General features: G+C 42.1%; 1 protein-coding gene across 10 annotated transcripts in view; it reads left to right on the plus strand.

Moving 5' to 3' along the window:
• The window catches only part of TRIO (trio Rho guanine nucleotide exchange factor), a 371,831-nt gene that overhangs the window by 289,006 nt on the left and 56,499 nt on the right, over positions 1-26,326 (plus strand). For all 10 annotated transcript variants that reach the window (XM_053242690.1, XM_053242687.1, XM_053242689.1 and 7 more), the window contains 5 exons: positions 14,368-14,660; positions 16,372-16,542; positions 23,436-23,531; positions 24,750-24,898; positions 26,113-26,179. In XM_053242690.1, the coding sequence (XP_053098665.1) occupies positions 14,368-14,660; positions 16,372-16,542; positions 23,436-23,531; positions 24,750-24,898; positions 26,113-26,179 (776 nt within the window). The remainder of the gene's footprint in view (positions 1-14,367; positions 14,661-16,371; positions 16,543-23,435; positions 23,532-24,749; positions 24,899-26,112; positions 26,180-26,326) is intronic.

Consider the following 26,326-nt stretch of genomic DNA (forward strand, 5'->3'; position numbering starts at 1 on the left):
AGTTACAAAAATAGGTTGTCTTAATGCACGCTTAAATATTTATATTTAAATATTTTGCAACTCCCTAGGTGTATTGAGTGGAAGCTGATGTTTCTTATTTCAATTATGTTGCAGGAAAACTATAATAAAACAGTATCCAGAATATGCAGAGCACGCACAAGAAATATAAAATCCCTAACGCAAAGTCTGATGAAAGAAACTTTTCCCTAGACTAAACTTCCTGAAGCCATAAGCACTGGCTCTTTGCCTTGAACTCACCAAACTCCTGATGAGAATTCAAGCTTCGTGTCCTCCTGTCTTTTAAGGATCTGCCGCGTTACTCTACTGCAGCCAGCCTCCATGGCCACATGTCCTCCTGTGCACCTCAAGCCTAGCTTTTTCTCTAACAAAGAACTCCCTTCTTCCTGGCAGCAGCTCTCTAGGTCCCACTCACCTGGTGTGCTGGTTGGCTGAACCCTGGAGTTCTGCAGCTTGTCAGTCAAGACAAGGGTTCACTTCCGGTTACCTCTTTAGAGGGAAAGGAGGCTGGTTGCTACAGGGTAGCTCAGCTAGCTGCTTTGAAAAAGCCCACCCCTTCCCAACATGCAGTTAGCTCAGTGTAGGGAAAAGACTGCAGCAGCACGTCTTCCCTCTTTCCCCAAGCTTAATAATAGCTTCAGGGTCATAATGTATACTGGGGAAACTGATCTCTGAGTGAGGGTGTTTAACTCTTTCTTCCCAGGTATTTATCCAGTTTTTAGAGGAATTGGCTAAGGCTGCTAATTAGGTTTGTTTTGGTTTTTTAGTGGATCATGGATCTCCTGTATCACTAGTGGGAGCATGAGGAGCCACAGCATGGGCTTCTCCTACCTAACCAGGCTAGCTCTATTACTTATGAAAATGAGCCATGCTGTTGCAGCACTCATCAAACAAAGGCAGGGGGTCTTAGAAGGGTGAATCTCTGCCATGACTGAACACTGGAGCTTGATAGATATCAAGAAGGCTAAATTTCTTAAACCAGAAAAATCTTCTGATACACTAAGAAAAGAGTCATCCCACCAAGCAGATAAATTCATTTGTTAAAATGGCCTGACTTGCTTAGTTGAATCTCAGCCATAACCTTCAAACCACTTCCGTTGGGTTAGTCCCGGTGACTTCACTGTGACTCTTTCTGAATAAGAGTGTGTGGGGGTTCAGTGGTGTTTGACATTCCCATTAGTTTTGAAGTGGGTCCTTGGTTGTATATTTTTTTAGGCTACTTTCCTGAAGGAAGAAAGCTTTTGAGATCTATGTGTGTGCATGCACACTCATGACTGTTCCCTTCAGATCACTTGTGTGTTCACAATCTGACACAAACCAAATTCTCAGTACATGGGATGAGCCCAGGGGACCTAGACATGGCTATTTTCTTGTCACTATCTAGTTTCAAGATGGTGGCTACTCGGACAACACCCCTTTGTAATGCATCTACTGAGGATTGAATACAAACTTCATAGCACATGGGAAGGTGTCATAGGGGAGCAAGAGCAAGAGAGAGGACATACCTTCACCTCTTGCATGTGGACTTCCCAGAGGCATCTGGTGGGCCACTGTGTGAAGCAGGATACTAGACTAGATAGGCCTTGGGCCTGATCCAGCAGGGCTGTTCTTATGTTCTTAAAAATCATCATGTTACAAGAAGCAGAAAATAGATGTATTAGAACAACTTGTTTTAGATTTCAAGAGCCAGGAGGGAATGAAAGCACTGGACTTAGATATGTACAGAAAGCTGGTAGTAGTGAGTCACCAAATTTTTCAGTATAAATTATCATTTTTCAGGGTATGCTTTTTATATGGATAACAGTGACAGTATTAAGATGCATGTGTTTCTGAAATAATAATGTATTGTGTGATTGTAAACTCGTACATGAAGAATTTCAAACTGTGTCCTCTTTTTCCTTATTTTAATAAGTAGGGGACTTGAGAGTCCTTCATAAAGGGGAAATCCCAAAAGGGAAAAGAGATGGTTTTGAACTCAATTAAGTACACTGGGCTGTTGCTGGCCCACAGCTTCTCAGCAAAATTGCCACTAAAGTTGTGTGAAAGAGAACAGAAACAAAAATGAAGAAAGAAAAAAACCCTCTGAGCAATCAGAATGGCTTTTTAGAAATAACCCAACAAAGACTATGAGTTGTTTGCAAGTTGCCAGAAGCTCTGAAGGAATCCCCACCCCGCCACCCCCATGTTAAAGATACTTCAAAAATTATATTCATTACCTAACTCTGTGTGTCTTAAATTTAAATACCTGGGGCACAGTTTGTTTTTCTAGGTTGAAATTGGAAGCTCGATTCATTTGACTCTCAGGGCAGTGGGTTCGGACATCATGTGCCAAGATTAACCCTTGGCTTTGCACGCAGTATCTCAATCTCAGCAGCATGTGCTTCCCACCCCACCCACCCCAATCTGAAGAATTCTGTTTTGGACTGTGTCAAGTTATGAACTGTAATGACATTAGGATTGTTCAGTTTGAGTTTATTCTAACCTAAGTGCTTGAAATAAAGGAGGCTTTGCCCACAGGCTTTAAAGTTGGGTGCCGATCATTTATTTCAAGCATGTAGATCAGAATAAGCCAGGATCAGTAGATTCAGATATCACAACAAATCCTGTCTTGCTTCTAACCACCGTTAGAAATAAAATTCTTCAGGATTGTACACAGACAGGGAAAGGGGGAACACATGCATCTGAGGCTGAGAGGCAGCTCATGAAAGCAAAGGTGAATCTTGGTGGTGTGGTGTCTGAAACAACTCTCAGAAAGCGAGAGACAGATTTTCTTGTCAAAGCCATTGGCTGGTAGGCATCCCCCTTGCAACTGGGCTCAGTTAATACTGTATAGCTTCCTGGCATCCTACCTTGCCCTTTGTCTAGTGATTTCTGGGTAGTGGTGATGCTTCTGGGATTCTGTCAGCTGTGTAGGATTAGGTTATCCTGGAGTATCCCCTGTTTCTCTTCAGATGGTACCTGGGCCAGTATATTGGCAGAGATAGTGGTTGGCTGAGAGTTCTGAGGGCCATAGAGTGTTGGGTACATCTAACATGCTGGCTTAATTCTTAAAGACACACTTTTTTCTCTCACATGATAATGTGCCCCAATAGACAATTTAAGAATGGCTCCCTTAGCCACTTTTCCCCACTCAAAAACATATTTGTTGCATCACTAGCTTTAAAATGCAGCCGCTAGTGATTTTGCAGTTGGATCTGTCTGCCAAATAATCCAAGCCTCTGCAGTTTTGACTTGGCTGCATACTCCCAAACTTCACACATGACATAGCAGGAAGGCCATGACTTTGTTACAGAATGGCTCAGTGGGGGGCCACAAGCAGTCCAGGTCCCTGACAAATGTAATTGTATGTTGATACACGTACTTGTCCCAGTTACACTTAACACTTTTAGATATCGATCTGAGAGCCAAACTGGATGTGACATTAAATGCATTGTTGTCTAGTTACAGGTTAGACATGGTGTAGAGGTAGGAAGTGTTTAACCCTTAGAATCTGCTGTGGGACCCCGAGTATGCCATTTGCTGCATTGACAGCTCAGGGACCTGTAGCAGGTCCAGGGGTTGTTTTCTGCAGAAAACCAGAATGGAGGTAAAGGGTTAAACACCCTCTACCTCCCCACTGTAAAATGTAATGTGTAAAGTCACCAAAAAAGTTGTGCAAGTTTTTTTACAGTCACTATATCCCACCCACTCAGCAGCAGCCTCATTTGATTATTTCTTCTTTTGGGAAGATGGTAACAGATTTCGAGAGAAATCAGCTAGGAAATGATTCAGTGGGGAAAAACAGTTTGGAGGATTCCTTTTCTCCACCCTCCCCTTCCACCCAGAATATTGCTTTTGATCAGTGCTTGTCGTGACCTTAGAGTTCAGAAAATGAGACATGCCACAAAAATGTAGCCGTTAAAACATGGAACTCTTGGCACACTCATGCTAAACAGGCCCCGACCATATAGAGACATTTTGCCAAAAACAAAAGGGGGGGAAACCCAACCTTTAAGTCATATCCATATAAATCCCAGAGCTCAGGTTTTGAATTGGAGCAAGAGTTAAGTTGGATACATAAACTGCATCATATAAAGCAATATCTGATTCAGTAACGAGGGGATCCTTTGTTCTTAGATCCTGGCAACATTTCAGTGATATTTTCTTGTTTGTAGTTTGGCGAACATCCTCTTTGGGGCAGGAGGTTGAGGTCCTGTTTCCTCTTAGGTAGGATTTCTGCACTGAGTAGGTTGCAAGCTCAAAAAAGTACATGCAGAGACAAGGCAAAATGGCAGTCAGTTCACCACATGATAACATGCAAAGTTAGCCATGTTATTTGCCCTTTCTCTCTCCCTCGCCCAGGACTCGGTGTCCTGCCTGGCTTCAGTATTAGTGAGGCAGGCATAGCCAGTAAATGCAACTTGCATGCACACCTGCCTATTCCCATGATTAGAATAGTTAGGCTCCACCAGCCTAAACCCTGCCTATGCCTGGTCACAGTATAACATGCAGAAGATCCAATGGGGAAGGCAGAAACGGAATGGATCCTGGATCTTGAACCTCTTGGCACATCACTATTTTAGGTGTGGACAGAAGTTGTTTAAAAATATGCACCTAAAATGTGAAGTGTAAATGCAACACACGTCTGTATTGTCTAGTTAAGCTCATTGGGAAGTGCAGATTGATTGTGGCTCCCTGCTGAGCTCAGAACCTGCAGTGGTAAACCTAGGTTTGTGCCTTCCCTGCACGTTCACCAGCTGCAGCTGTCACTCCAGCCCTGGTAATTTACATTTGGGGTGTATGGTGCCCTTAATAAGTGCATGCATTCCATTCTGTCAGAGGGATGCATGCATTTATTATTTGCTTTCTTGGCCATAAATTATAGTTCCAGGGGCAACACACAACCTGTGTGGCCGAGTGCCTTCATAGTAGTATAGATGTGTGTAGTATATATGGTATGTCTCCCCCCCAAAAAAACATAATTCTGTGCCTTGAGAATTATACTGCCAGGTTGCGAAATTCATAAGCAGAGCATGACCATCTCCGCCTCCCCAGCAGCTGGTAATCGGAGGTACAGTGGAGAATCTATGTAGACACCTTGACCAATAGGGATCGATAGTGTTAGAACAGGGTAGCACAACTTCGGACCTCTAGCAGTTTTTGGATTACAACTCCCACCATTCCTGACACTGATCACTTGCTGGGGAGGATGGGAGTTGTAGTTCAATAACAGCTGGAGAGCCAAAGTTGTGCAGCAATGTATTGGCACCACTTTCCAGCAGTCTTTGCTTTTCTTTAACTTCTTTTTTGTATTGTTATTCACATTGCATGCCTGGTTCACCTGTACTTCATTCTACATGCTTGGAAATTGTAATGGTTTATGGCTAGTCTAACAGACTGCCCTTCTACTTGCACTCTTTGAGAGTTTTGGTTTTGTATTACTGGCCTTGAACCTTTAGGATATGGCAGGATACAAATCTAAATCTGCAACAGCAATTATCATTACATAGAAAAAAGGGGATGGAATAAGCTGTGTGGATGGGTTTCCACAAATCAAAAGCTGCTCCTAATAAGAAAGCATTCTGCTTCTTGGAATTACTTTTGTAATACTTAAGTTATATTTTTATTCCTCCTCCAGGAAGCTTATAGGGCTGTGTACATGGTTCTTTCCACCCTTTATTATCCTCCGCTATGTAGTAGGTCAGGCAGAGAAATGGAGACTGCCCCAAAATCACCCTATCAGCATAAAATGGGCATTTGTGCTGTATCTGTTGCACTTCACTGGCTCATTTTTGTTCAGAGGATGTTAGGGACCATGAGAAGGGGAGAAAGTGCAGCAATGGGATAGATAAGTGAACACTGCTGGAGTTAAGCCTTTTATATTATTATGACTCAACAAAAATGTTTCTTATGAGTTAGAAAATGGCCTGATTCCCATGTCAACAAGAAAGGAAATTGCTTCAGATCAGGTTCTTTCAGTCTTTATTACAGTCAGACCAGCACAAGGTAAAAGGAGCATGTAACAGGTGATACTAAAAGCAATTAAAAGCAGATAAAAGTGATAGTCTATGCCTATTAGCATAAAGAGTGTTAAGTTACTATGAAATTACTATAAGATTAAGAACTATGAATGTCGGTAAAAAGTGATAAAGGGGCTATAAACAAGTTCACATTCAGCAGAGTTGTGAGGGTATTGACTCCGACTCCCTCTTCTCTGAATGTAGTTCTGGATTTTTCGTTATCTGGCGTGATGCTTTTAACAACCTTTTTGCGGATAAAATATCTCGTATTCGAGTCAACTTGGACTCCACGGTTATGGCAGGGTCAACTGCAGATGTGTCCAGTATCTCCTCTGGTTCAGTTAGAATGGATCTGTTTTCATTTTGTGATGCCTGAGGATATGGACAAACTCCTTGGAGGTGTTTGGCCTACCACTTGTATTTTGGATCCATGCCCAACATGGCTTATAACATCTAGCAAGGAGGTTGTTAGAGATGGCCTAGTTAACATCATAAATGCCTCGCTGAGGGAGGGCAGAATGCCTCCATGTTTGAAGGAGGCAATTGTGAGACCTTTGCTTTAAAAGCCCTAGAGCCCTCAACTATAGATAATTATAGGCTAGTCTCCAACCTCGCTTGGGTGGACAAGGAAATTGAGAGGACGGTGGCTGGTAAACTCCAGGCAGTTTTGATGATTCTGATTATCCAAACTGCTTTTAGAGCAGGCTATGGAGTGGAGACAGCCTTGGTCGGCTTGATGGATGATTTCTACAAAGGAATGGACAGAGGGAGTGTGTGTCTGTTGATTCTTTTGGACCTTTCTGCAGCTTTCATTACTATTGAACAGGGTATCCTTCTGGATCGCTTGGGGGATTTGGGAGTAGGTGGCACTGCTTTGCAGTGATTCCATTCCTATCTCTCCTGTAGATTCCAGATGGTATCGCTTGGAGATAGCTGCTCTCTGAAATGAAAGCTATTGTATGGCGTCCTTCAGGGCTCCATCCTATCTCAGATGCTTTTTAACATCTACATGAAACCACTGGGTGAGATCATCAGGAGATTTGCAACAGGGTATTAATCAGTATGCTGATGATACCCAAATCTATTTCTCCATGACATCATCAGGAAATGGCATAGCCCTCCTAAATGCAATAATGGACTGGATGAGGAATAATAAATTGAAGCTGAATCCAAGCGAGATGGAGGTACTCATGGTAAGGGTCATACCTTCGAGGGACATGATAGATCTTCCTGTTATGGATAGGATTGCACTCCCTCTGAAGGAACAGGTACGAAGCTTGGGAGTGCTTCTGGACCCAAGCCTCACTCTGATTTCTCAGGTTGAAGCTATGGTCAGGAGCACTTTCTATCAATTTCAGTTGATATGACAGCTGCGTCTGTTCCTTGAAGAAGGCACTCTACATGGGGCTTCCTTTGCATGTAGTTCGGAAACTTCATTTGGTTCAAAATGCAGCTGCTAGATTGGTCTCCGGGGTTTATTGGAGAGACCATATTATGCCTGTTTTAAAGCAACTACATGGGCTGCCAATAGGTTTCCAGGCTGGTAATTACCTTTAAAGCCCCAAATGGCTTAGGACCGGATTACCTGGCAGAGCACCTTCTTCTGCACTAAGTTTATCAAGAGAGGTTATCTACATATACCACCAACTCATCTGGCAGTGACTTGTGAGTGAGTCTTCTCTATAGTCGCTTCTGAGCTCCCTATAGACATTTGTGCTTAACATCTTTATCAGCCTTTAAAAGAGCCCTTAAGACACACTTTTTTGTCCAGACTTTTAGTAATTTCTAAATGTGTGTTTTTTAATTGTTTAATAGCTGGTTCTTATTGTGTTTCTATGGTTTTCATTCTGTTTCTATGTTTTATTTTTGTGAACCACCTAAAACCTTTAGATTCAGGCGGAATATAAATAAAATAAAATAAGTCACATTAGGGCTAAAATCTATGAGATGGTGTTGAAAGTTACATGCTATAAACGATAAATTGCTGCAATGCTATAATCTGTAAAAGATAAACTGAGACTTTAAAAGTAGTAGGGCTGAATGGCTGGAGGTAGTTCATGCTGGAGGTCAGAGCCCAGCGAATTCTGCATGCTGCCGTGCAGAACCTGGCAACATTGTATGTTATAGATGGATTACAGTCTGCAAGTAATAGGGAGACATATTGTTGGCCTGGGAGTATAGGGAGCCTTCCAGTACTACATCTCCCTGTTGCTCTCAGACTGTAATCCATCTATAACATACAATGTTTCGGCAGCATGCAGAATTCACTGGGCTCTGACCTCCAGCAAGAACTAACTTATTCAATCAGGTTGTATCCTGGCAACCTGTCAAGTAGTGGGAGAATAAGGGTGTTTTGTACTTCTCTATAGGCAGCCACCTAATGGCGCAGCAGTAAAGTAACTTGCCTAGAGAGCAAGAGGTTGCTGGTTCAAATCCCCACTGGTAAATTTCCCAGACTATGGGAAACACCTATACTGGGCAGCAAGGATATAGGAAGATGCTGAAAGGCATCATCTCATACTGATGGCAATGGTAAACCCCTCCTGTATTCTACCAAAGAAAACCACGGGGCTCTGTGGTCACCAGGAGTCAACACCAACTCGACGGCGCAACTTTACTTTATCGAACAGGCAGAGAAGGACATGCTCAGTAGTTTCAGCTTGTTCCAAATAATCTGTTACTTACAAAGGTGGCATGTCCATGTAGGAAAACTGCATTTATGTGTGACAAGCGACTGCTGCCTATTTGGTTTCACATGTAGGCAGTATAGGAGTACTTAGCATTTCTGCGTACTGTATATGTTGCTTTAGAATGTTCGGAGCACCTTGCGTATGTTCCCTGTAATGCTTGCTGCAGTCAGGCTTGGTGGCCAGGATTATTCTCCCCATGTTGCAGATGTGGGGCTGGGACTGAGAAGGAGTGACCTGCTGAGTTCATGGCTGAAGCCAGATTTTGAACCACACGCACTTCTCTGGTTCACACCCCTCAACAATACACTACATTAAATATACACTGGGAAGCCCAGATAATTGCAGGTTCCCACAGTGTGAATATGCAGCGACCCAGTGCCTGTGTGGTTTCCTTCAGCTGAAGTGAAATGCGTAAAGGAAACGATTTGCTGCATCATGCCCTCTAAAGAGAGATGTAGTTGTATACTCCCCATTTGTTGTGTTTTCTCCTTTCTCTAGCAGCAAATGGAAGCCTGTACTGCGTGCAAGCAGAAGTCAGACTCTCATCATTTGGTATATAAGTAGTTGCCGTACACAGTGTCAGATCATTGGTCCATCTGTCTCAGTGTTGTCTACATTGATTGACAGTAGCTCTCCAGAGGATCTGATGATATTTTCCAGTCCTGTTGAAGATGCTAAGTATTGAACCTGGGATCATTGCTATTCCAATGCTATCCCAATTGCTATTGCTATTGCTATTCCAATGAGCTATGGTTGTTCTCCACCATTATACGTCTCTGTATGATGCATTGGTACAAAGCAGCTACGTTCTAGGTGGAACATTGCCTGGAAGCATGCTGTTGTAAGCATTTTACCCCTTCAGATACATACATGCATGTGTGTGTGTGTGTTCAAATGATATACTTCACAAATAATTGGTACATGTCTGAAGTCTCTTTAAATTTGAGGCGTTCACCAGGACTCTTTCCAGTAAAGCACGTGCAGATACTTTGCTTACCTAGTTAGTTGTCAGTGTGGATATGGAAAATGTTTCATCAACATGTTTGCAAAAGCTTGAAGTGAAATGTTACTGCTGTTGAACAGTACTGAAAGGAAAGGATAGGTAACTTGCTCACTTTTTTGTGGGAATGGCCTTAAATTCTGTTGAAATGCATCCCTGCTGAGCTCAGCTTTCACACAGCAGCAACAGTCAGGTGCCATACTTTTGTTTTTTTTCAGCAAATGACAGAGCAGGGAAAATTCAGCCTGAGCTCAGCTTAAGCCAAGGGTACCACAGGTTCATCCACCTTAAGTGGCGCAGCAGGGAAATGCTTGACTAACAAGCAGAAGATTGCCAGTTCGAGTCCCTGGTGGTATGTTTCCCAGACTATTGGAAACACCTATATCGGGCAGCAGTGATACAGGAAGTTGCTGAAAGCCATCATCTCATACTGTGCTGGAGGAGGCAATGGTAAACCTTCTCTGTATTCTACCAAAAGAAAACTACAGGGCTCTGTGGGCACCAGGAATCGAAATCAACTTGATGGCACACTTTACCTTTACCACAGGAAAATAAGTTAAACTAGCTGATCCAGCGTAGAGCATCTGCGCCCCTGTCTCGCCCCTGCATCTTCATTTCATCTCCATCCCTTCAGCCCCAGTCTGTTCTTTCCCCATCCCTTCAGCCCCAGTCCGTTCTTTCCCCATCCCTTCAGCCCCAGTCCGTTCTTTCCCCATCCCTTCAGCCCCAGTCCATTCTCTCCCTCCCATTCTGCTTCTTCTGACCGCCCTCCGGCGGCGCTTTCCCTCCCCGCCCGCCTGCTGGCCAGCCTGGCCACCTCTTTCCCTCCCTCCCTCTCCGCCGGCCAGCCTCGCTGCCGCTATCTGGCAGCTGTTCGCGAACTCTTGTGAGAGCTGCCACGCATCAGATTAGTGACAGGTATGTTTAAGAGAAAGAGAGATAGAGAGATAGATGAGCAAAAGTTCAAATACTTTCAGGGTTTTTTGTTTTGTTTTGTTGGGATTTTTTTGACACTAGCCTAACAGAAATTAAGGGGTAAGCTACAAGAACTGTACTCCTACCTATGAACAAGGGCTTCCCAGCCTGACCAGTGGACTTAAGATGCAGTACTGCAAACCTGTACTAGGGAAGCAGGGTGTGGCCTTTAATAATTTTTTTATTCGAACTGAAATGTTTCTAGATAGCAGAAACACTAACCAGCAGGGTCCTTTACGAGCTGTGTACACAGAAGAATAGTGTTCCTCTCAGTCATTAGCCAAATCACGTTAAAATATAGCCCAGAGTTCACAGAATTCTTGTAACATTGCCATGGAACTTATTGTCTCTTTACGATGGTTTGGTAGTCTGTTATATTTGTATCCCACCCTTCCTCCAGGGAGGTCACAGCCTCCCAGCAGCACCCTAGGAACTAAAGTTTAGACTTGCATAAGACATCCCAGTAAGTTCCATTGCTGCAATGAGGGTTTGGATCTGGGCCCTCTTGGTTCAAGTCCAGTATTCTAGACATAATTCTTTTCATAAAATGGCAGAATGGATGTTATCACTGATTATTTTGCACAGAAGGCCTAAAATGACACAGTTCTTAGATATCTTCTTTTTCTGTTGACTGGTAGTCTAAATAGCAAGAAACAGAGCTACCTCTGAGAAAGATGCCAGAACCTGTGTTGATTTGAACCCGGGTCTTGTCATTCTTGTGCTAGGCCAACACTCTTAATTGCTACAACATGCTGGCTAGGCAGTCACAGAATTAGATTTAATGTTTTGTTTTAACGTGCATAATCAATTAAACCTGTGTGAAACTGAAACTGAGGGCTACTGTATTGCACAGAGCAAACCCTTGCCAGAGAATACTTCCACCAGATAGCTCTGATCATGTGTTCGCAAACATGTTTGTCACATTATGCATTTTTATATAGAAACATACTAAAGCTGGTGAAAGTCTTCACAATACTATGTGGATGTGTTAACTTTTTTTCATTGCAACTCTTGCAATATGACACTGTGAAGTAACATTAAAGTTTACTTCCGATAGGCAATTTCTGTCTTTTGCACATTATGCTGTTCAGGAACATACTTTCAGGATACCGGAGTCTTGGAAAACAGGGGGTAGTATGGCAAGGCAATTTGCACTTTCTTTCTCAGCCAAGTGAAGGTAGAGGGCGCTCTCTGTGTGTGAGAGAGAGAGCGAGAGCGAGGAATGGCTAGATGTGGAAAATGCAATGAAACTTCTTCATTTGTTGCTGAATTTCCATGACTTTTGGTACCATCTGGTCTTGTTGATGTACTTTCCAAAGGAAAGAAGGCTTATGAGATCATTGTGGGTGCCTGTGACCCTATTAAATTTTGTATTTATAATTTGCTGCAAAGTTCACAGCACATGGGAGGAGACCTGGCTTATGCGGACGGGGGTGGTTTTCCCCCTCATCTTCCATCTTATTTCAAGATGGTGGCCAATCAGAGTAAAGGCAGCACTCATTTCATATGTTGACAGTCCAACAAAAATCAAATTCACAGCAAGATGGGATCCTAGGGTGTCCTGATGGGGGTCTTTTCATTACAGTCCACCTTCTTGAAAAGAGATCACGGTTGCACACATTATGAGGACCTCTTCTTTAAAATATATTGTAAAATGAAATACTGGACAAACAAGAATGGTAATCAAATACTATTAAATTGATTACTTTGTAACTATTTAATATAACTTTGATGTTGAAAGATGCAAAAAAAGTAGGCTCCACTACTCTACTCAGAACTACTTGTTGTAAGTTTTGAATTGCCTGGAGCTTAACAGGCAAGTCAAATTAAAGGTAGATGCCTTACATTCATCAAGCAGCAGATTGGTGTTTTTTAAAAAAATTACCCTAAATCTAGGCCTGATTTCCTTGCTTTGGGTTTAGAATGAGCATTGTTACTTGGCTGGAAAAGCTGGATTTTATTATCTATTTTGATTATAGTTTCGCCATTCTTTCCCATAAGTTTTTTTTAAAATGTATGGACTTTAAATGAACTTTGACCTCCATTAACGGAGGCACATATGGAGCTGTACTTTAAGCTTGAGGAGAGAGTAATATGGCTATCCCTTGAGGGCTTAGCTAAACAAAAGTGCACCCTTGAGTAATTCTATAAAAGGGGCAGGAGAGCCCCTAAGATTCATCTGGTGTCTGTATAGTTTTATGAACTTAGACAATATCCTAGGCTAGGCTTAGATGAATCTGAGTTCCATTCAAAGATTAAACAAGAGGGCCAAATGTTTATCAACCGGTTAATATGAGATAGAAGCATAGTGGGTGGACACCTTCTCTAAAGTTCTCTGAACCTTAAGATAGGCATGAAGCGGCAGTAACTGTGTAAACAATCTCAGGCTTTTATAAAAATACTGCTGGACAGTTTCACAGTATAAATTCTAATATTTTTAAAAATGAAAACTAAGACATAAATATGAGTGAGTAAACAATGTAATGCCACTCTCTCCTCTCCCACCCAAGGAATTTTATCAGGCTATGTTGCTAGCGGCATTAGGGCTAGGATTCTGAGTATATTGTGATTATTCAGGAGCATAGAAAATATGCAGAACACTGAGCACAGAATCTAGCTTTGTGAGAAACTGTGCTTTTTAAGAAAGAGAAATGCCAGCAATTATGAATGTGAATATAATGGTGTGTGATTGCAATGTCAGTTGCAGTCTCAGAAGCTGGGGTGATGATGTTGGTCGGGGTGGCTGAGTTTTCCAAAACAAATTAGGTAAAATTAAATGAATTGTGTAAAGTAAAAGAAATGCAAATATACTCAGTTTGCCTAGGCTTTACAGAATTTGGATTGCTTGAGCATGGGACTTTCCTTTTCCTTAAACACAGAATACACAGAGGCTTGGTGAGATTTTTTGCATATCAGACTGCAGCTGGTACACAACTGACAAACAGTGCCATTCTATGGCATGGATCAGTTGTGCATCAGTACCAATCCAATTGTATAGTGGACTTGAGGATTTGTGCCATATGTGATACACCTAAGGCTGCTAAATGCGTTAGAAATATACTTCTTGGAAATCAGGTTAATTGATATGTGTTGGGAGAATTCTTATATTAAAAACTGCCATTACTTGCCAAAGGACTGGAAGAACAATTTCTGTTCTGAATACAGCCTGCATTAGGGAAGAAAACGACTTAGCAAATCAAGATCACTCTCACTGCTAGAGTGCTACATGGCTGGATGGATCACATATGAAATTCCCATCCCAACACCGTGTCTACCTAGGAGTCAGCAGTGTTGGCATGAGAATATTATTTGTGATCAATTTGACCCTTATGGTTGCTGGTTGCTGCTGTTGATAAAACAAGGAACTCTTAGCACAACAGAAGTAACAAACACATTAAATGGTGCATATTTAACTGGCCCTTTCTTTGAATCTTATAGGCTAGCAACAGCATAATGTTGCTCAATTACTACAGCAAGGGTTCATATTGACCTACTGACATTAAGATAATCCTACTTAATGTCTCAATACTCATACTGTATTGCTGTCACAGTTGTTCCCTGTGACTGTTATGGGCATTGCAGCTCTCAGAGGTATTCATCCTAAAAATCAGACTCTTGGTGCAAGAACGTTTTTTACCAAAGCTATTTTTATCTATTTACAGTGGTCTTCCATTCTCTTTTTCAGATTCTCTTTCAGTTTCCAGTAACGATGCCAGCCCTCCTGCATCAGTAACATCACTTCAGCCCCATATGCTTGGTGCACAGAGCTCCCCAGGTCCCAAGCGCCCTGGCAATACCCTGAGGAAATGGCTCACTAGCCCAGTGAGGCGACTTAGCAGTGGAAAGGCAGATGGGCATGTGAAGAAACTGGCCCACAAACATAAGAAGAGCCGGGAGGTCCGTAAAAGCGCTGATACCGGCTCTCAGAAGGACTCGGATGACAGTGCTGCTACACCACAAGATGAAACCATTGAAGAAGTAAGTGTCTGCAATAGTCTGGTTTGGGGTTATGATTACTATAGTTTAAGTTTTTATTTGAATAACTGCTGGGCACATTATATTGGAACAGGAGTACCCTATCTGGTTAGGTGCCAACGTCTCTTCTGAAGTGAAGACCATGCTCTACAGCATTGTGATGCTTGACCAACCCAGAAGAGGCACCATCACTTGGTCAGTTAATGATCAGCGAAAGAGTTCCTTGTCTTCAGTCCCTTCTAAAATGCTCAGCAAACAACTTAGTTTTCTAATACATTCACAGCACACTTCCATAACACATGAAACACATGGCTGCTTGATTTCCTAAAATGTGATGGTGTATTTCTCATCGCTGTTTCACCGCAAATAGAGAATCATATATAGGACTGACTGTATAGGAAGATCTGTGTGTTGTCATTGCTGCCCTCATTAGTTATACATGTCTCTGTACATTGCAGTGGGATGCTGCAGTTTGGCACTAGAGACTTGGTAAAAATAAGTTAACTAATTTTGGCTAACAAAGTTGAGAGAGGGAGTAGCAATGTCACAGTGGGGAAGGGATTGATGGTTAAGCTTTATTGCATACTACTTAGACTTTCCCCCTTATTAATAGTCCTCAGGTTTGGCCACATAGCAATTTTGTTGGGCAGTATCCACAGTGGCTCTCACAGAAGGGCTTTTTGTGGTTGCGGGATTCCCCTAGCAGTTGCACTACTGCTAGAGGAAGAGGAACCACCCAAATACAAGGATTTCACAAGGATTGCATAAGGAACCCCATTTGCATGTGTGCAGGCTTGTGCAAGATGTTATGCAAGGAGGCCCTGGGAAAAGATTTGAAGATGGGAGGCCACCCCCCCTTCACTGGGAAGTGGCAGCAGGTAATGCCAACCTGTTGGGAGGCTCAGCCCCGATTATGTGCTGTCCAGTCAAATCAAGGCAGCCTGATGATGTTGCCAGCTTAGTGACGCAGGGCTGCCCTGATCCCGGTGAGAACAGGTGGCCCCATTAAGGCAGGCCTCTTCTTGCTGACATTGGGGTGACTCTGTCTCATCAAGCCATTGCGGCTGCCCGGGAGAGTGGCTAGTGCAAGTTGGGGCCAAGCGTCCAGTGGAGGGGAGGCAGCCCCCAGACATCAGCCCCCACTATCTCATTGGTAGCTATGCCTTTGCATTAGACAATCTTACAAAGGAGATAAAAAGAAAGGGCTCCTTGTGGATATATGTTTGTCAAGAAAATGGTGACCAAAATAAACTTTGATAATTGCTCCTTGTCAAGCACCTTAATTTTAAAAGTACAGTAGTTTAACTGTTCTGTGTTTAGTCTCCAGTGATATTTTTAAAAGATCAAAACTATTATCATGACAAGTTTGATCCTAAGAAACTGAGCTATGAATCAGGAAGTCCCTGATGCAAATGTCATATCTTCCATCAATGTATTAGGTGACCTTAGATGATCTATCTTTGCTCCCCTCTCTCCTGTTTGCAATACAGGGATAGTAATAACCCTAGTTCTCTATCACAAAAGCTTGCTGTGTGGATTATTGAGATAATGCATGTGAAGCACTTTGAACATGCGAAAGCACTATGATCCATCTTATTTATTTATTATTTCTCTTTGTAAACCGCCCTGAGCTATTTTTGGAAGGGTGGTATAGAAATCGAATAAATAAATAATAATATGTCAGTGCTGAGTATTATTATAATTACCTTTGCAGAGAGGGCGGAATGAGGGCTTGAGCAGTGGCACGCTCTCCAAATCATCCTCATCAGGCATGCAGAGCTGTGGAGAGGAAGAAGGTGAAGAAGGCGCTGATGCTGTGCCACTTCCCCCTCCAATGGCCATCCAACAACACAGTCTACTCCAGCCAGACTCACAGGATGACAAGGTAAATCAATGAGTGGGAGAGACTCTCCATGATAGACTGGTGTGACTGAAGCAGTCAGTGCACAGTCATCAAAGCTGGCCAGTGCATGATGACCTCTCAGACCCCAGTATGCTGCAGGTTTGCATACTTTATTATTTTACATCGTTTACAATTCTTTGCTGTTTTGCATAATGTGTCCTGGTTTTGCTGCTCATGGGAAGGGCAACCAGCTCTACAGGGCAGCAAAGCCCAGCCTTCAAATGCTGGAAATCTTGTTGAGCCACCAATCTTGAGAATTCAACTAGCATTACCCACATACTTTCGAATGTATCTTCAGGGACATCAGAGGTAGAACTTTGCTCTTTGAATGCTGAGATATCTGAGAAGCTGAATCCCATACCCAGTACCACATTGTTTACTTTTCTGTGCACCACAGAATCACAGCATATACACAACTCAGTCCATAACTAATACATGCCTCCTCAGAGGGACTTGGGTTCACTGTAGTATATACTTACTTAAGTATAGAACCCACATTCTTAATTAGATAGGTTTTCAGAGTTGCTCACAAGATAAGACAAAGCGCCGCAATAAAAAAAATACCATGAACACAACAAACACAATTAAGAACAACAAAAATAGCAAGCCAAATTCATAGAAGGCTACCAATACAAAGAAGATGAGCCTTATTCTCATAATCCAAAGACCTTACATGAATAAAGGAGATCTTCACTGGTCTTCTGGAGAACAGGAGAGTTAGCCAAGTGTGTCTCCCTAGACATTGAGTATGTCCGCATGACTATCTGTTCCCATTCCTCCATCTCTCATGCATCTCTGTGAAATGCTGAAGTCCTTTCTGGTGGCCATTGTCTTGGATTGTATCTCCATCAGTTCTCCTTTGTTAATCACTAAGCAAAATACTTTGTATATACCAAGTTGCACCTTGCTGAGAGATGAACTGGCTTGCCCAGTTGTGTTGCATTTTGTCCAATGCTCTGCAGCATTAGACCTCATAACTTGAATCTTAAAAAACATTCTTCAGCATAATTTGGTCTGATGTTGGGAAAAATTGCATCTTTCAATTAATTCCCCTTAACCCTTTCAAAGCTCAGACCTTTTCATTTATATGCCTTTCAGCATCTCATAGGTTGACACACTGCACATCATCCACAGACATTTCTGGCACTGTGGGAGCTGCTGAATGTTTGTATCTTCAGTCACTGGAAATTGTGCAAACCATTATTTCCAGTGGCTGGACCATTGCGCAATCGCATTTGTGCAGTTTCCAGCAGTTTCACAAGAGTTATGATCACACAAGCACTCCAACAGTGCCTGAAACACCCACGGGACATGCAGTATGTTGGCTGCACTCTTTAGTTCTTCACCAAATACTTACTATTCAAGTAAAGAAAAATATACGATTAAAAAAACTTGCTTCTAATATTTTGCTCTTTTCTCTTCTGCTCAAAGTATTCACTTTTTTAAAAAATAGTGTGAGCTTATGACTAGTACACTTCCTTGGCAAGAAGCCATCGTCCTGAGTAAAGCAGATGTTTTCAGCAGTTTAAGAGGGGTTTTTTTTCTTCAGCACTTTTGTTCTCTCTTGGGGAATCATAATCATTAAAGTAACCACATCCTGGATAGCAGTGGAGGTTTCCTGCTTGTTCAGTGAAATAGACTTGCACAGTATATAGATGGCTCAACCTGCAGTGACATGTTCCTAAAGATGAACAAAATCCTCCAATGCTTAGGATTCTTCTTGTTGTCAGAAGACGTTTGTGTATATTGCAAATTAAACACTCTTCAATGAGTTGGGCAATAACTCTGTATATATTCTGTGAGAGTCCTTGTGTATGCATGAAGGCTTTTTTGCAGTGCTTGAGTCATGTTGTTTTGGGCTGAAATACTCTCATGCCAAACAATAAGCATCTAAAAGTGCTTTGTCCCTTTTTTGGTTTTTTATTTAAATTTATTTGTTTGTTATTTTTGTAAGTTTGTACACTGCCCCAAACTTTGGTCTCTGGGTGGTTTACAGCAACATAAACAAATTAAATCAGAGATTAAAATGTTAAAACAATTTAAAGTAAAAGTAAGGAGACATTGCTTTTGCCCCTTGCCTTTGTTCACAGGGAATTTGGGGAGAAACCCAAGGTTTACATGCTTCCCGTGCTCCCTTCAACTGTGTGCATTTCTCTAGCTATTTTCATACCAAGGCTTAAAGAGACCCTTTTTGGAATGTGGGACCTTCTACATGCATTGAGAAGATTGAGGAAGAAGTGTGTGAACCAGAAGTCTTTCTGCTCCTAATGTTCCTATTATTATTAATAACCACAAAATTCACATAGGAGTTTATCAGAGAAATTGGGCAGTGTGGGTGGATATTGTCTGAAAGGGGCCCACAGTCTTTATCACTCACTCACTCATTCAGCCAGCAAAAGCCACTGGAAAAGACATGCTGAAGTTATGAGAAGGGAAGCAACTTCTGAACAACCCCAACATTTCTAGAAAATTTACAAATGAGTATCGTAATTTCATTTCATTTAATGTCTGTCTTTGGTCCCTCCATCTTTCCCCATTCTTGGACACCAAGTTGCCCTGTACTCAGTGCCAGTATGTCATAAGTTTCATCTACTTTGGAGGACTTCGTTATAGGCAAATATGCATATTAAATCCACATGCTGTCCATCAAGTAGAAAGAGAAATAAATTTATCTAGAACACACATGAGCAGGGCCTTAATCTGAGCCCAGTTATCCTTCTCATGCCCTTCAAAATGGAATGTGGTAAGAAAATACATGTATTTTGTTCTTCATGTATTGTAATATCTGTACCAAAGTACAATAGACTACATGAAAAGCCATGCAGATGCTTTCCTTTAAAGCCATACTAAAATTACATTTGAAAACTTCACTTCTGTTTAACCCAGCTTCTGTCCTAGCCTGATAACCTCTACTTAAATGACACTACTCCCTATACATGTTTCAGAATTGTAATGAATGCTCTATTGTACCTAATGTGCTTCCACGTGTGTCTAAGATCTCTGCTCAAGCACTTATTTGGACTCCGCATGGAAGAGGAGAAGTATACTTTCTTCCCTATATAGACATTGTATATGATCAGGGAAATCGACACAGATGCCCAGTCAGATTCCCAGTCTGAGTGATTGTTCCTCCCTTGAAAGAGGCCTTGTATAATAGGCCTCATTCAAGGGAGTGTATATAATTTGTATGCAAAGCATACTGGTCATACTTGACATTATCTGCACAGGGAAGGAGAGCAAGCCAGCTCCAGGCTAGTTTTTAAGGACTGCACCCCCAAATCTGGAGCACCACTGGCCCAGTGAGTGCTTCCTGAGGGTTTGTCTTGCCCCCCCCCATCTCCCAGTATCAGGGGTGCTGTCTTCTTATATCCAGGTCTGGAGATGGCTCAGAGAGACTTGTTCTCCAAGCCGCTTCCGATAAGGATTATCGGTAAAATATTGGTTCAATGCCGATCTGATACCAGTAGTGTTGGGGAGGCCATATCAATCTCCCTGATATATTTTATATCATTATCTGATCAGCATTAATCCAATATTCTGGTGGTGCACAGGCCTAACATTTACTACTTAAAGCATCAGCATCACACTACTGAATCATATTCAACTTGTGGTTCACTAAGACACTTAAATAATTTCCACATATACTGCTGTTAAGCCTGGTCTCTCCCCCCACCCCCATCCTATAATTGTTTGGTTTTTTCTTATATAAATGTAGGACTTCATATTTGTCTCTGTTGAATTTTGTCTTGTTGCTTTTGGCCCAATGTTAGTCTGTCCAGATCATTTTGAATGTTGATCTTGTCTTCTAAGGTGCCACCTATCTTCACCTCTCCCTGCAGTTCTGGGTCATCAGCAGATTTAATAAGGATCAGCTCTTTATTCTTCTCCCAAGTCATTCATGAACATGTTCGTTATTTTGGATTTTGGCTGACTTTGAAATTTTCACCTGGGTAGAAAGGGACAGACTTGGGGCATCAGCGTCATGAGCTGCAAGGCAGACATACAAAGGAATGCCCTCTGTTCTATATCTGTTAAAGTTAGTTCACATATAAGGACTAATTTTCCATTTTGTGACATCGCATTAGTATACCAGTGGGAATAACCCCTTCTGAATCTTTGGGCATGGTACAGCAAAGCAATTAATAGTTGTTGTTTTTAAAGAACACACTTACTATTCATATTGCAAAGTTATTTCTGTGAAAGAGTTGTGGTTCTGCAGTGTATTGAACTTTTGTAGGAAGCAGGACTTATCCAAATATAAGGGAAAAGACGCATCTCAGTTTCTGCCTAAATCTTTGTTCCTCAAAGACATTCCTAATTGGCATCCATATCCAGCCATTACCTCTTTTTTATTTATTTATGTATTTATTTATTTATTTATTATTGAATTTATATACTGCCTTTCATTTAAAAAAAAATCCCAAGGTGGTTTACAAAAGTTAAAAAACATATAATAAAAATGACAGTTAAAAGTATTAAGCTAAAAATATTTATTTATGAAAACAAATCTGATTTAAAATATATAAAATACAAACATATAAACTGTACACGGATAAAAACACACAGAAGCAGCAATAAAACAATCATGTAAAGGCCTGGATAAAAAACCAAGATTTAACAAGCTTTCTAAAAACTGTGATAGACTCCAAGGAGTGAATGACCACTGGGAGAGCATTCCAAAGTCTGGGGGCAGCAACAGAGAAGGCCCTGTCCCACGTGCACGACAGCTGAGACTCCCTTGTTGTCAGCACCCGGAGCAGAGCCCCCTCAGATGATCTCGTCAAGCGGGCAGCAACCCTTGGTAGCAGGCAGTCCCTCAGGTATCCCGGGCCCAAACTGTTAAGGGCTTTAAAGGTCAGAACCAGCACCTTGAATTAGACCTGGAAACCCACTGGTAACCAGTGCAGCTCTTTCAAAATAGGTGTGATCTGATCACACCGGGCAGCTCCAGATAGAGCCCTAGCTGCTGCATTTTGCACAAGCTGCAGTTTCTGGATATTCTTCAAGGGCAGCCCCACGTAGAGCATGTTACAGTAATCCAGCCGTGATGTGACTAAGGCATGGGTAACTGTGGCCAGATCTGCCTTCTCAAGATAGGGACGCAGCTGGCGCACTAGCCGAAGCCGTGCAAAGGCGGCAGCCCTGGCCACCACCTCCACCTGAGCTTCCAAAAGCAGAGCCGGGTCCAGTAACTTGCTATGTACTTGCTCCTTCAAGGGGAGTGCAACCCCATCTAGAACAGGTAGAATCACCTCATCCTGATTGGCTCTCCTATTGACCAACAGTACCTCTGTCTTGTCCGGATTCAGTCTCAGTTTATTAGTCCACATCCAACCCATCACGGCCTCCAGTCCCTGATTCGGGACATACACTGCCTCCCTAGAATCAGGTGACAAGGAGAGATAGAGCTGAGTGTCATTTGCATATTGCTGACAACTGAGTCCAAGTCTCCAGATGACCTCTCCCAGCGGCTTCATGTAGATGTTAAACAGCATGGGGGATAAAACCGAACCCTGCAGGACCCCCCGGGCCAATGTCCCACAGCACTACCTTCTGGACCCTCTATCAGGCCATGCTAATTTGTGTGTCAGTAAATAACCACTTGTATAGTTGTGGGTTTTTTGTTTGCTAGTGCATTGCATACTTCATTACTTGTGTTTAAACTGTAGCTTCTGAGTGTTTTCCTTGTTTTTCTTAGAAATTGCTAAGACAGCTGCTATACTACTGTGTAACTAATTGTTTTTGTTTTTCTTTGTTTCTCTTTTTTCTTTTTAAAAAACCCACCCTCTTTCTTTAGCATTATGTTGACTTATGTTCTGTCTCTGCTTTGGCTCAATTTCCCTACCTGTCCATTTAGAGTTTCTTGAATGTTCTCACGCTTCCCCTGTTCCCTATTTTCCTGTCCCATTGAAGCCAATTACAACAGACTAATATTTGCTTATTATTATTTAAATTATGGGGGCAGATTTTCTGCTCCTGTAGATAAGGTTGAACAGAGTTGCGTGTTCTGAAGCATTGTACCTGTTGGTTTAACGTGTCCGTCCAGTGGTAAAGAACAATGTAATCTGTGTTGCATGATGTACATCTGTTCTGTCCTCTTAATATGAAGTGAGGTTCATATTATTATGCCTTGTTTAGCTTCCAGTTACTTAATGATACGTGTAATCTGCAAACAAGCTTGCATGTTTGCTAATTACTGAAAGCCAAATTCAATGGCCGCCACTCCCTCCCAGAATCCTTTGCTGTCAACACCTTTTATCCTCAGTTGCAGCCATAAATTGGTACCTTGTAGCTTATGAGGCCAGAGATCTACTAGACTCTGCACTTACCTTTGGGGAAAATGGATGGCACAAGGAATGGTGAGCAAAATGACCCTGCTCCCTTTTAGAATTATCAGTGCAGCTGTTTGTTTAGTAGTAGTAGTCTGATTCATGGATTGCTTTTCGTGGTTCTTTGCACTGTTGCTTCATCACATGTGTGCAATTGGAGTGGGTAGGAAAGCAGAAAAAAATCCCTAGTTAAATTGGTGCATCTAGCATAGAACTTTGTTCAGCTTGCTTTGATATGCTGTATATCAAGAATAAGGTGAAGGTTGTCCAAGGATGTTTTCCAGACAACCCATTGCTTATAAGATTCCATCCTAGAATTATAAATGGATGAAACAGACACAGGCAGTGTTTAACATTTATCAAAACAAGAGTTTGTTTAAAACTTCATATTGTGCTCCTGTTAAATTAAGAAGTTTCTGGATAGAAGAGGAAGGAAAGGTGTTTCACTGATATGGTAAGGTAGCTCAGGAACAAATATTTATATCTCATGTATAAGCTCAAATTAATATCGTGGATGTCTCTTTCTTTCTTCATCCCATTGTACAGACCTCTTCTCGGTTATTGGTACGTCCTACCAGCTCAGAAACTCCCAGTGCAGCAGAGCTTGTCAGTGCAATAGAGGAGCTTGTGAAGAGCAAAATGGTGAGTCTTTTCTTGTTTGCTTGCTGCTTTCCTTTGGAAAGCTCAGGACACTTTACGTGGTTTTCTGTATTTTGCCATCCAGGACCATAAGCATGCAAGAGGACAAGTCTTTCATTGGCTACTAGTCTGAGGACTATAGACCATCTCCAGCTTAAGAGGCAAAATGCCTCTAAATACCAGGGGAGCAATAGCAGGAGAGAGGGCTATTGCCTGTAGGCTTCCCAGAGGCATCTGGTGGGCCACTGTGTGAAATAGGATTCTGGACTAGATAGGGCCTGATCCAGCAGAGCTGTTCTTTTGTTCAAGAACCATATTGGATCAGACCAAAAGTGGCTGGATCAAGTTGCTTTGCTGTGGTTACTAAAAGCGGGATATAAATAAATAGATCTAGTCTAGGTTTATTCTTCCACCAGCAACTAGTCAGCTGTCTAGGAAACTTACAAATAGGGTAGGAATTTGCAATTGAGGGATCCCTGAAATAGAATATGAAGGCAATTACTCTTCTCTGTTGATTTTCCCCAGTTTCTGGTACTCAGAGATTATGGCTGACACCAGCAAATCTATTCTCCATTTATTTGTCTAATATTTTTCAAAAGACTTCTAAGTTACTGGCCTTCAGCTAGCAGTAAATTCCATAAGTTACTTGTTTCAAATGCAGTTATGTCAGGAGTGAATTTGTAACCTGGTTAGGGTCATTGGAATTGGAGCGCATTCTTAGTGGCTTCAACTTTTGATTGCTGGCATCTCCACTGAAGAAATGTAGTAGTAGTAGTAGTAGTAATTCTCCTTTATGAACTCTGCATCTTAGGAACATAGGGAGCTGCCGTGTACTGAGTCAAACCATTAGTCTGTCTAGCTCGTATTGTCTTCACAGACTGGCAGTGGCTTCTCCAAAGTTGCAGGTAGACATCTCTCTCAGTCCTATCTTGGAGATGCCAAGGAGGGAAATTGGAACCTTCTGCTCTTCCCAGAGAAGCTCCATCCCCTGAGGAGAATATCTTACAGTGTTCACATGTAGTCTCCCGTTCATATGCAAGCAGGGCTGACCCTGCTTAGCTAAGGTGACAAGTCTTGCTTGCTACCACAAGACCAGCTCTCCTCAGTGCATGGCAGCAGTGAAAAAGGCAAATTCCATGCTAGGGATCATTAGGAAAGGGATTGAAAATGTTCACACTTAGAACAGGTAAATGGTACAATCACCTATGCATTTGTTCTTAGGCTCTGGAGGATCGCCCAAGTTCTCTGATGGTAGACCAAGGTGATAGCAGCAGCCCTTCATTCAATCCTTCAGACAACTCACTTCTCTCCTCCTCGTCACCTATTGATGAGATGGAAGAGCGGAAGTCAAGCTCTTTGAAAAGACGACAGTAAGACTGGCCTGCCATTTTCTTTCCTGTCCCATTTGCTTCCAAAGAGCATCTGCATTTTGCATTTTCTTCTGTAAAAGCTGTTTTCTAATATAGATTTCCAGCAGAATACGCTGTGTTTACTTTGTGGGGGAGCAAGCTAGGGGTGTGCACGGAACCAGCTGGCCTGGTTCAGTTTGAGTCCAAACCTGACCTGAACTGGACTAGGCCCCCTGGAGGGGGTACTTTAAAAAAAAAAATTTTAACTCACACACACCCGAACAGGTCGCGGGGGTTTGCTCCGGTGTCGAGCCGAACTGGGGGTGGTTCAGCTTGACCCCGAGTCTTCGAATCAGTTCGATTCCAAACCTGCTCGCACAACCCTAGAGCAAGCTAAGAAGTTATTACTTCAGTTCTCCAAAGTATTTGCTCCCAGTCCAGCTAAACTTTTAAAAGCTTTCCCCTTCCATCATATTTCACCCTGTCAAGTATTAGTCTGCAGTCTTGTAGTAGTAATGCTTTTAAAATGTTGGCAAGTAGGTTGCGAGTTCTATGTTAGGGCCACATCCCAACGTGCTCACAGAAATATTTTCTGCTTGCCCAAGGGTGGGAGAGGAGATTTTAGCAATTCCTTCATCCCTCTGCTGCCACTGTTATCCCCCACTGTTGTTGGGTCTTTTCTAGGGATGTGAACTGATTAACCAGGCACCTTCTAACTGATTGCATCTAAGTGTGCATGTTAACAAAAAACCCAGATATAGGTGCCATTTTGCAATACTGAAGAAAGTGTGAGAGAATGTACAATTCAATAAAAGGAACTGACCATTTTTAGTTACCTTTTCTCTTTTTAATTCATCCCATATTATAGTAATGCATCACAGCCAAACAGTATACACACACACACACACACCACGAGGATTCCCTTACTTGGTCTCAGCGGCTGACATCCTTATTAAATTTACTTGAGGAAATTAAAACAAGAAGTTAGGCCTGACTTATCTTTTAATTTCAGTGGGACTTCCTCAAGTAAATTAAGTTAGGATGTCAGCCACTGATGACTATTTGCCCTCACCAATTAATCAGTTGGTTGATCGACCGTTTAAAACATTGTAGCCCTCTGTATTCTCTACTGTGTTCATATTATTTGTATTTGGAAGCATATACATTGATCATTTTACATGGTTCAATAAAGATTCCCACCTGAATATTTTTCCTTTTCCTTCATAACTTTGCAGCTATGTCCTACAGGAATTAGTGGAGACAGAGCGAGATTATGTGAGAGATCTTGGTTACGTAGTAGAGGTACGTTTCACAATGGGAATTGTTATAATTTTCTTTCACTCAGATTAGTAGTTCAAACCTTTGAACTGTAAAGAGGAATACACCACTCTCCTCCACCCCAGCCCTCTGTGGAAGATATTACTAGCAGTACATCAGGAAATCTACCTT

The sequence above is a fragment of the Hemicordylus capensis genome, chromosome 4 (genome assembly GCF_027244095.1).
Source record: "Hemicordylus capensis ecotype Gifberg chromosome 4, rHemCap1.1.pri, whole genome shotgun sequence".
NCBI lineage: Eukaryota > Metazoa > Chordata > Lepidosauria > Squamata > Cordylidae > Hemicordylus > Hemicordylus capensis.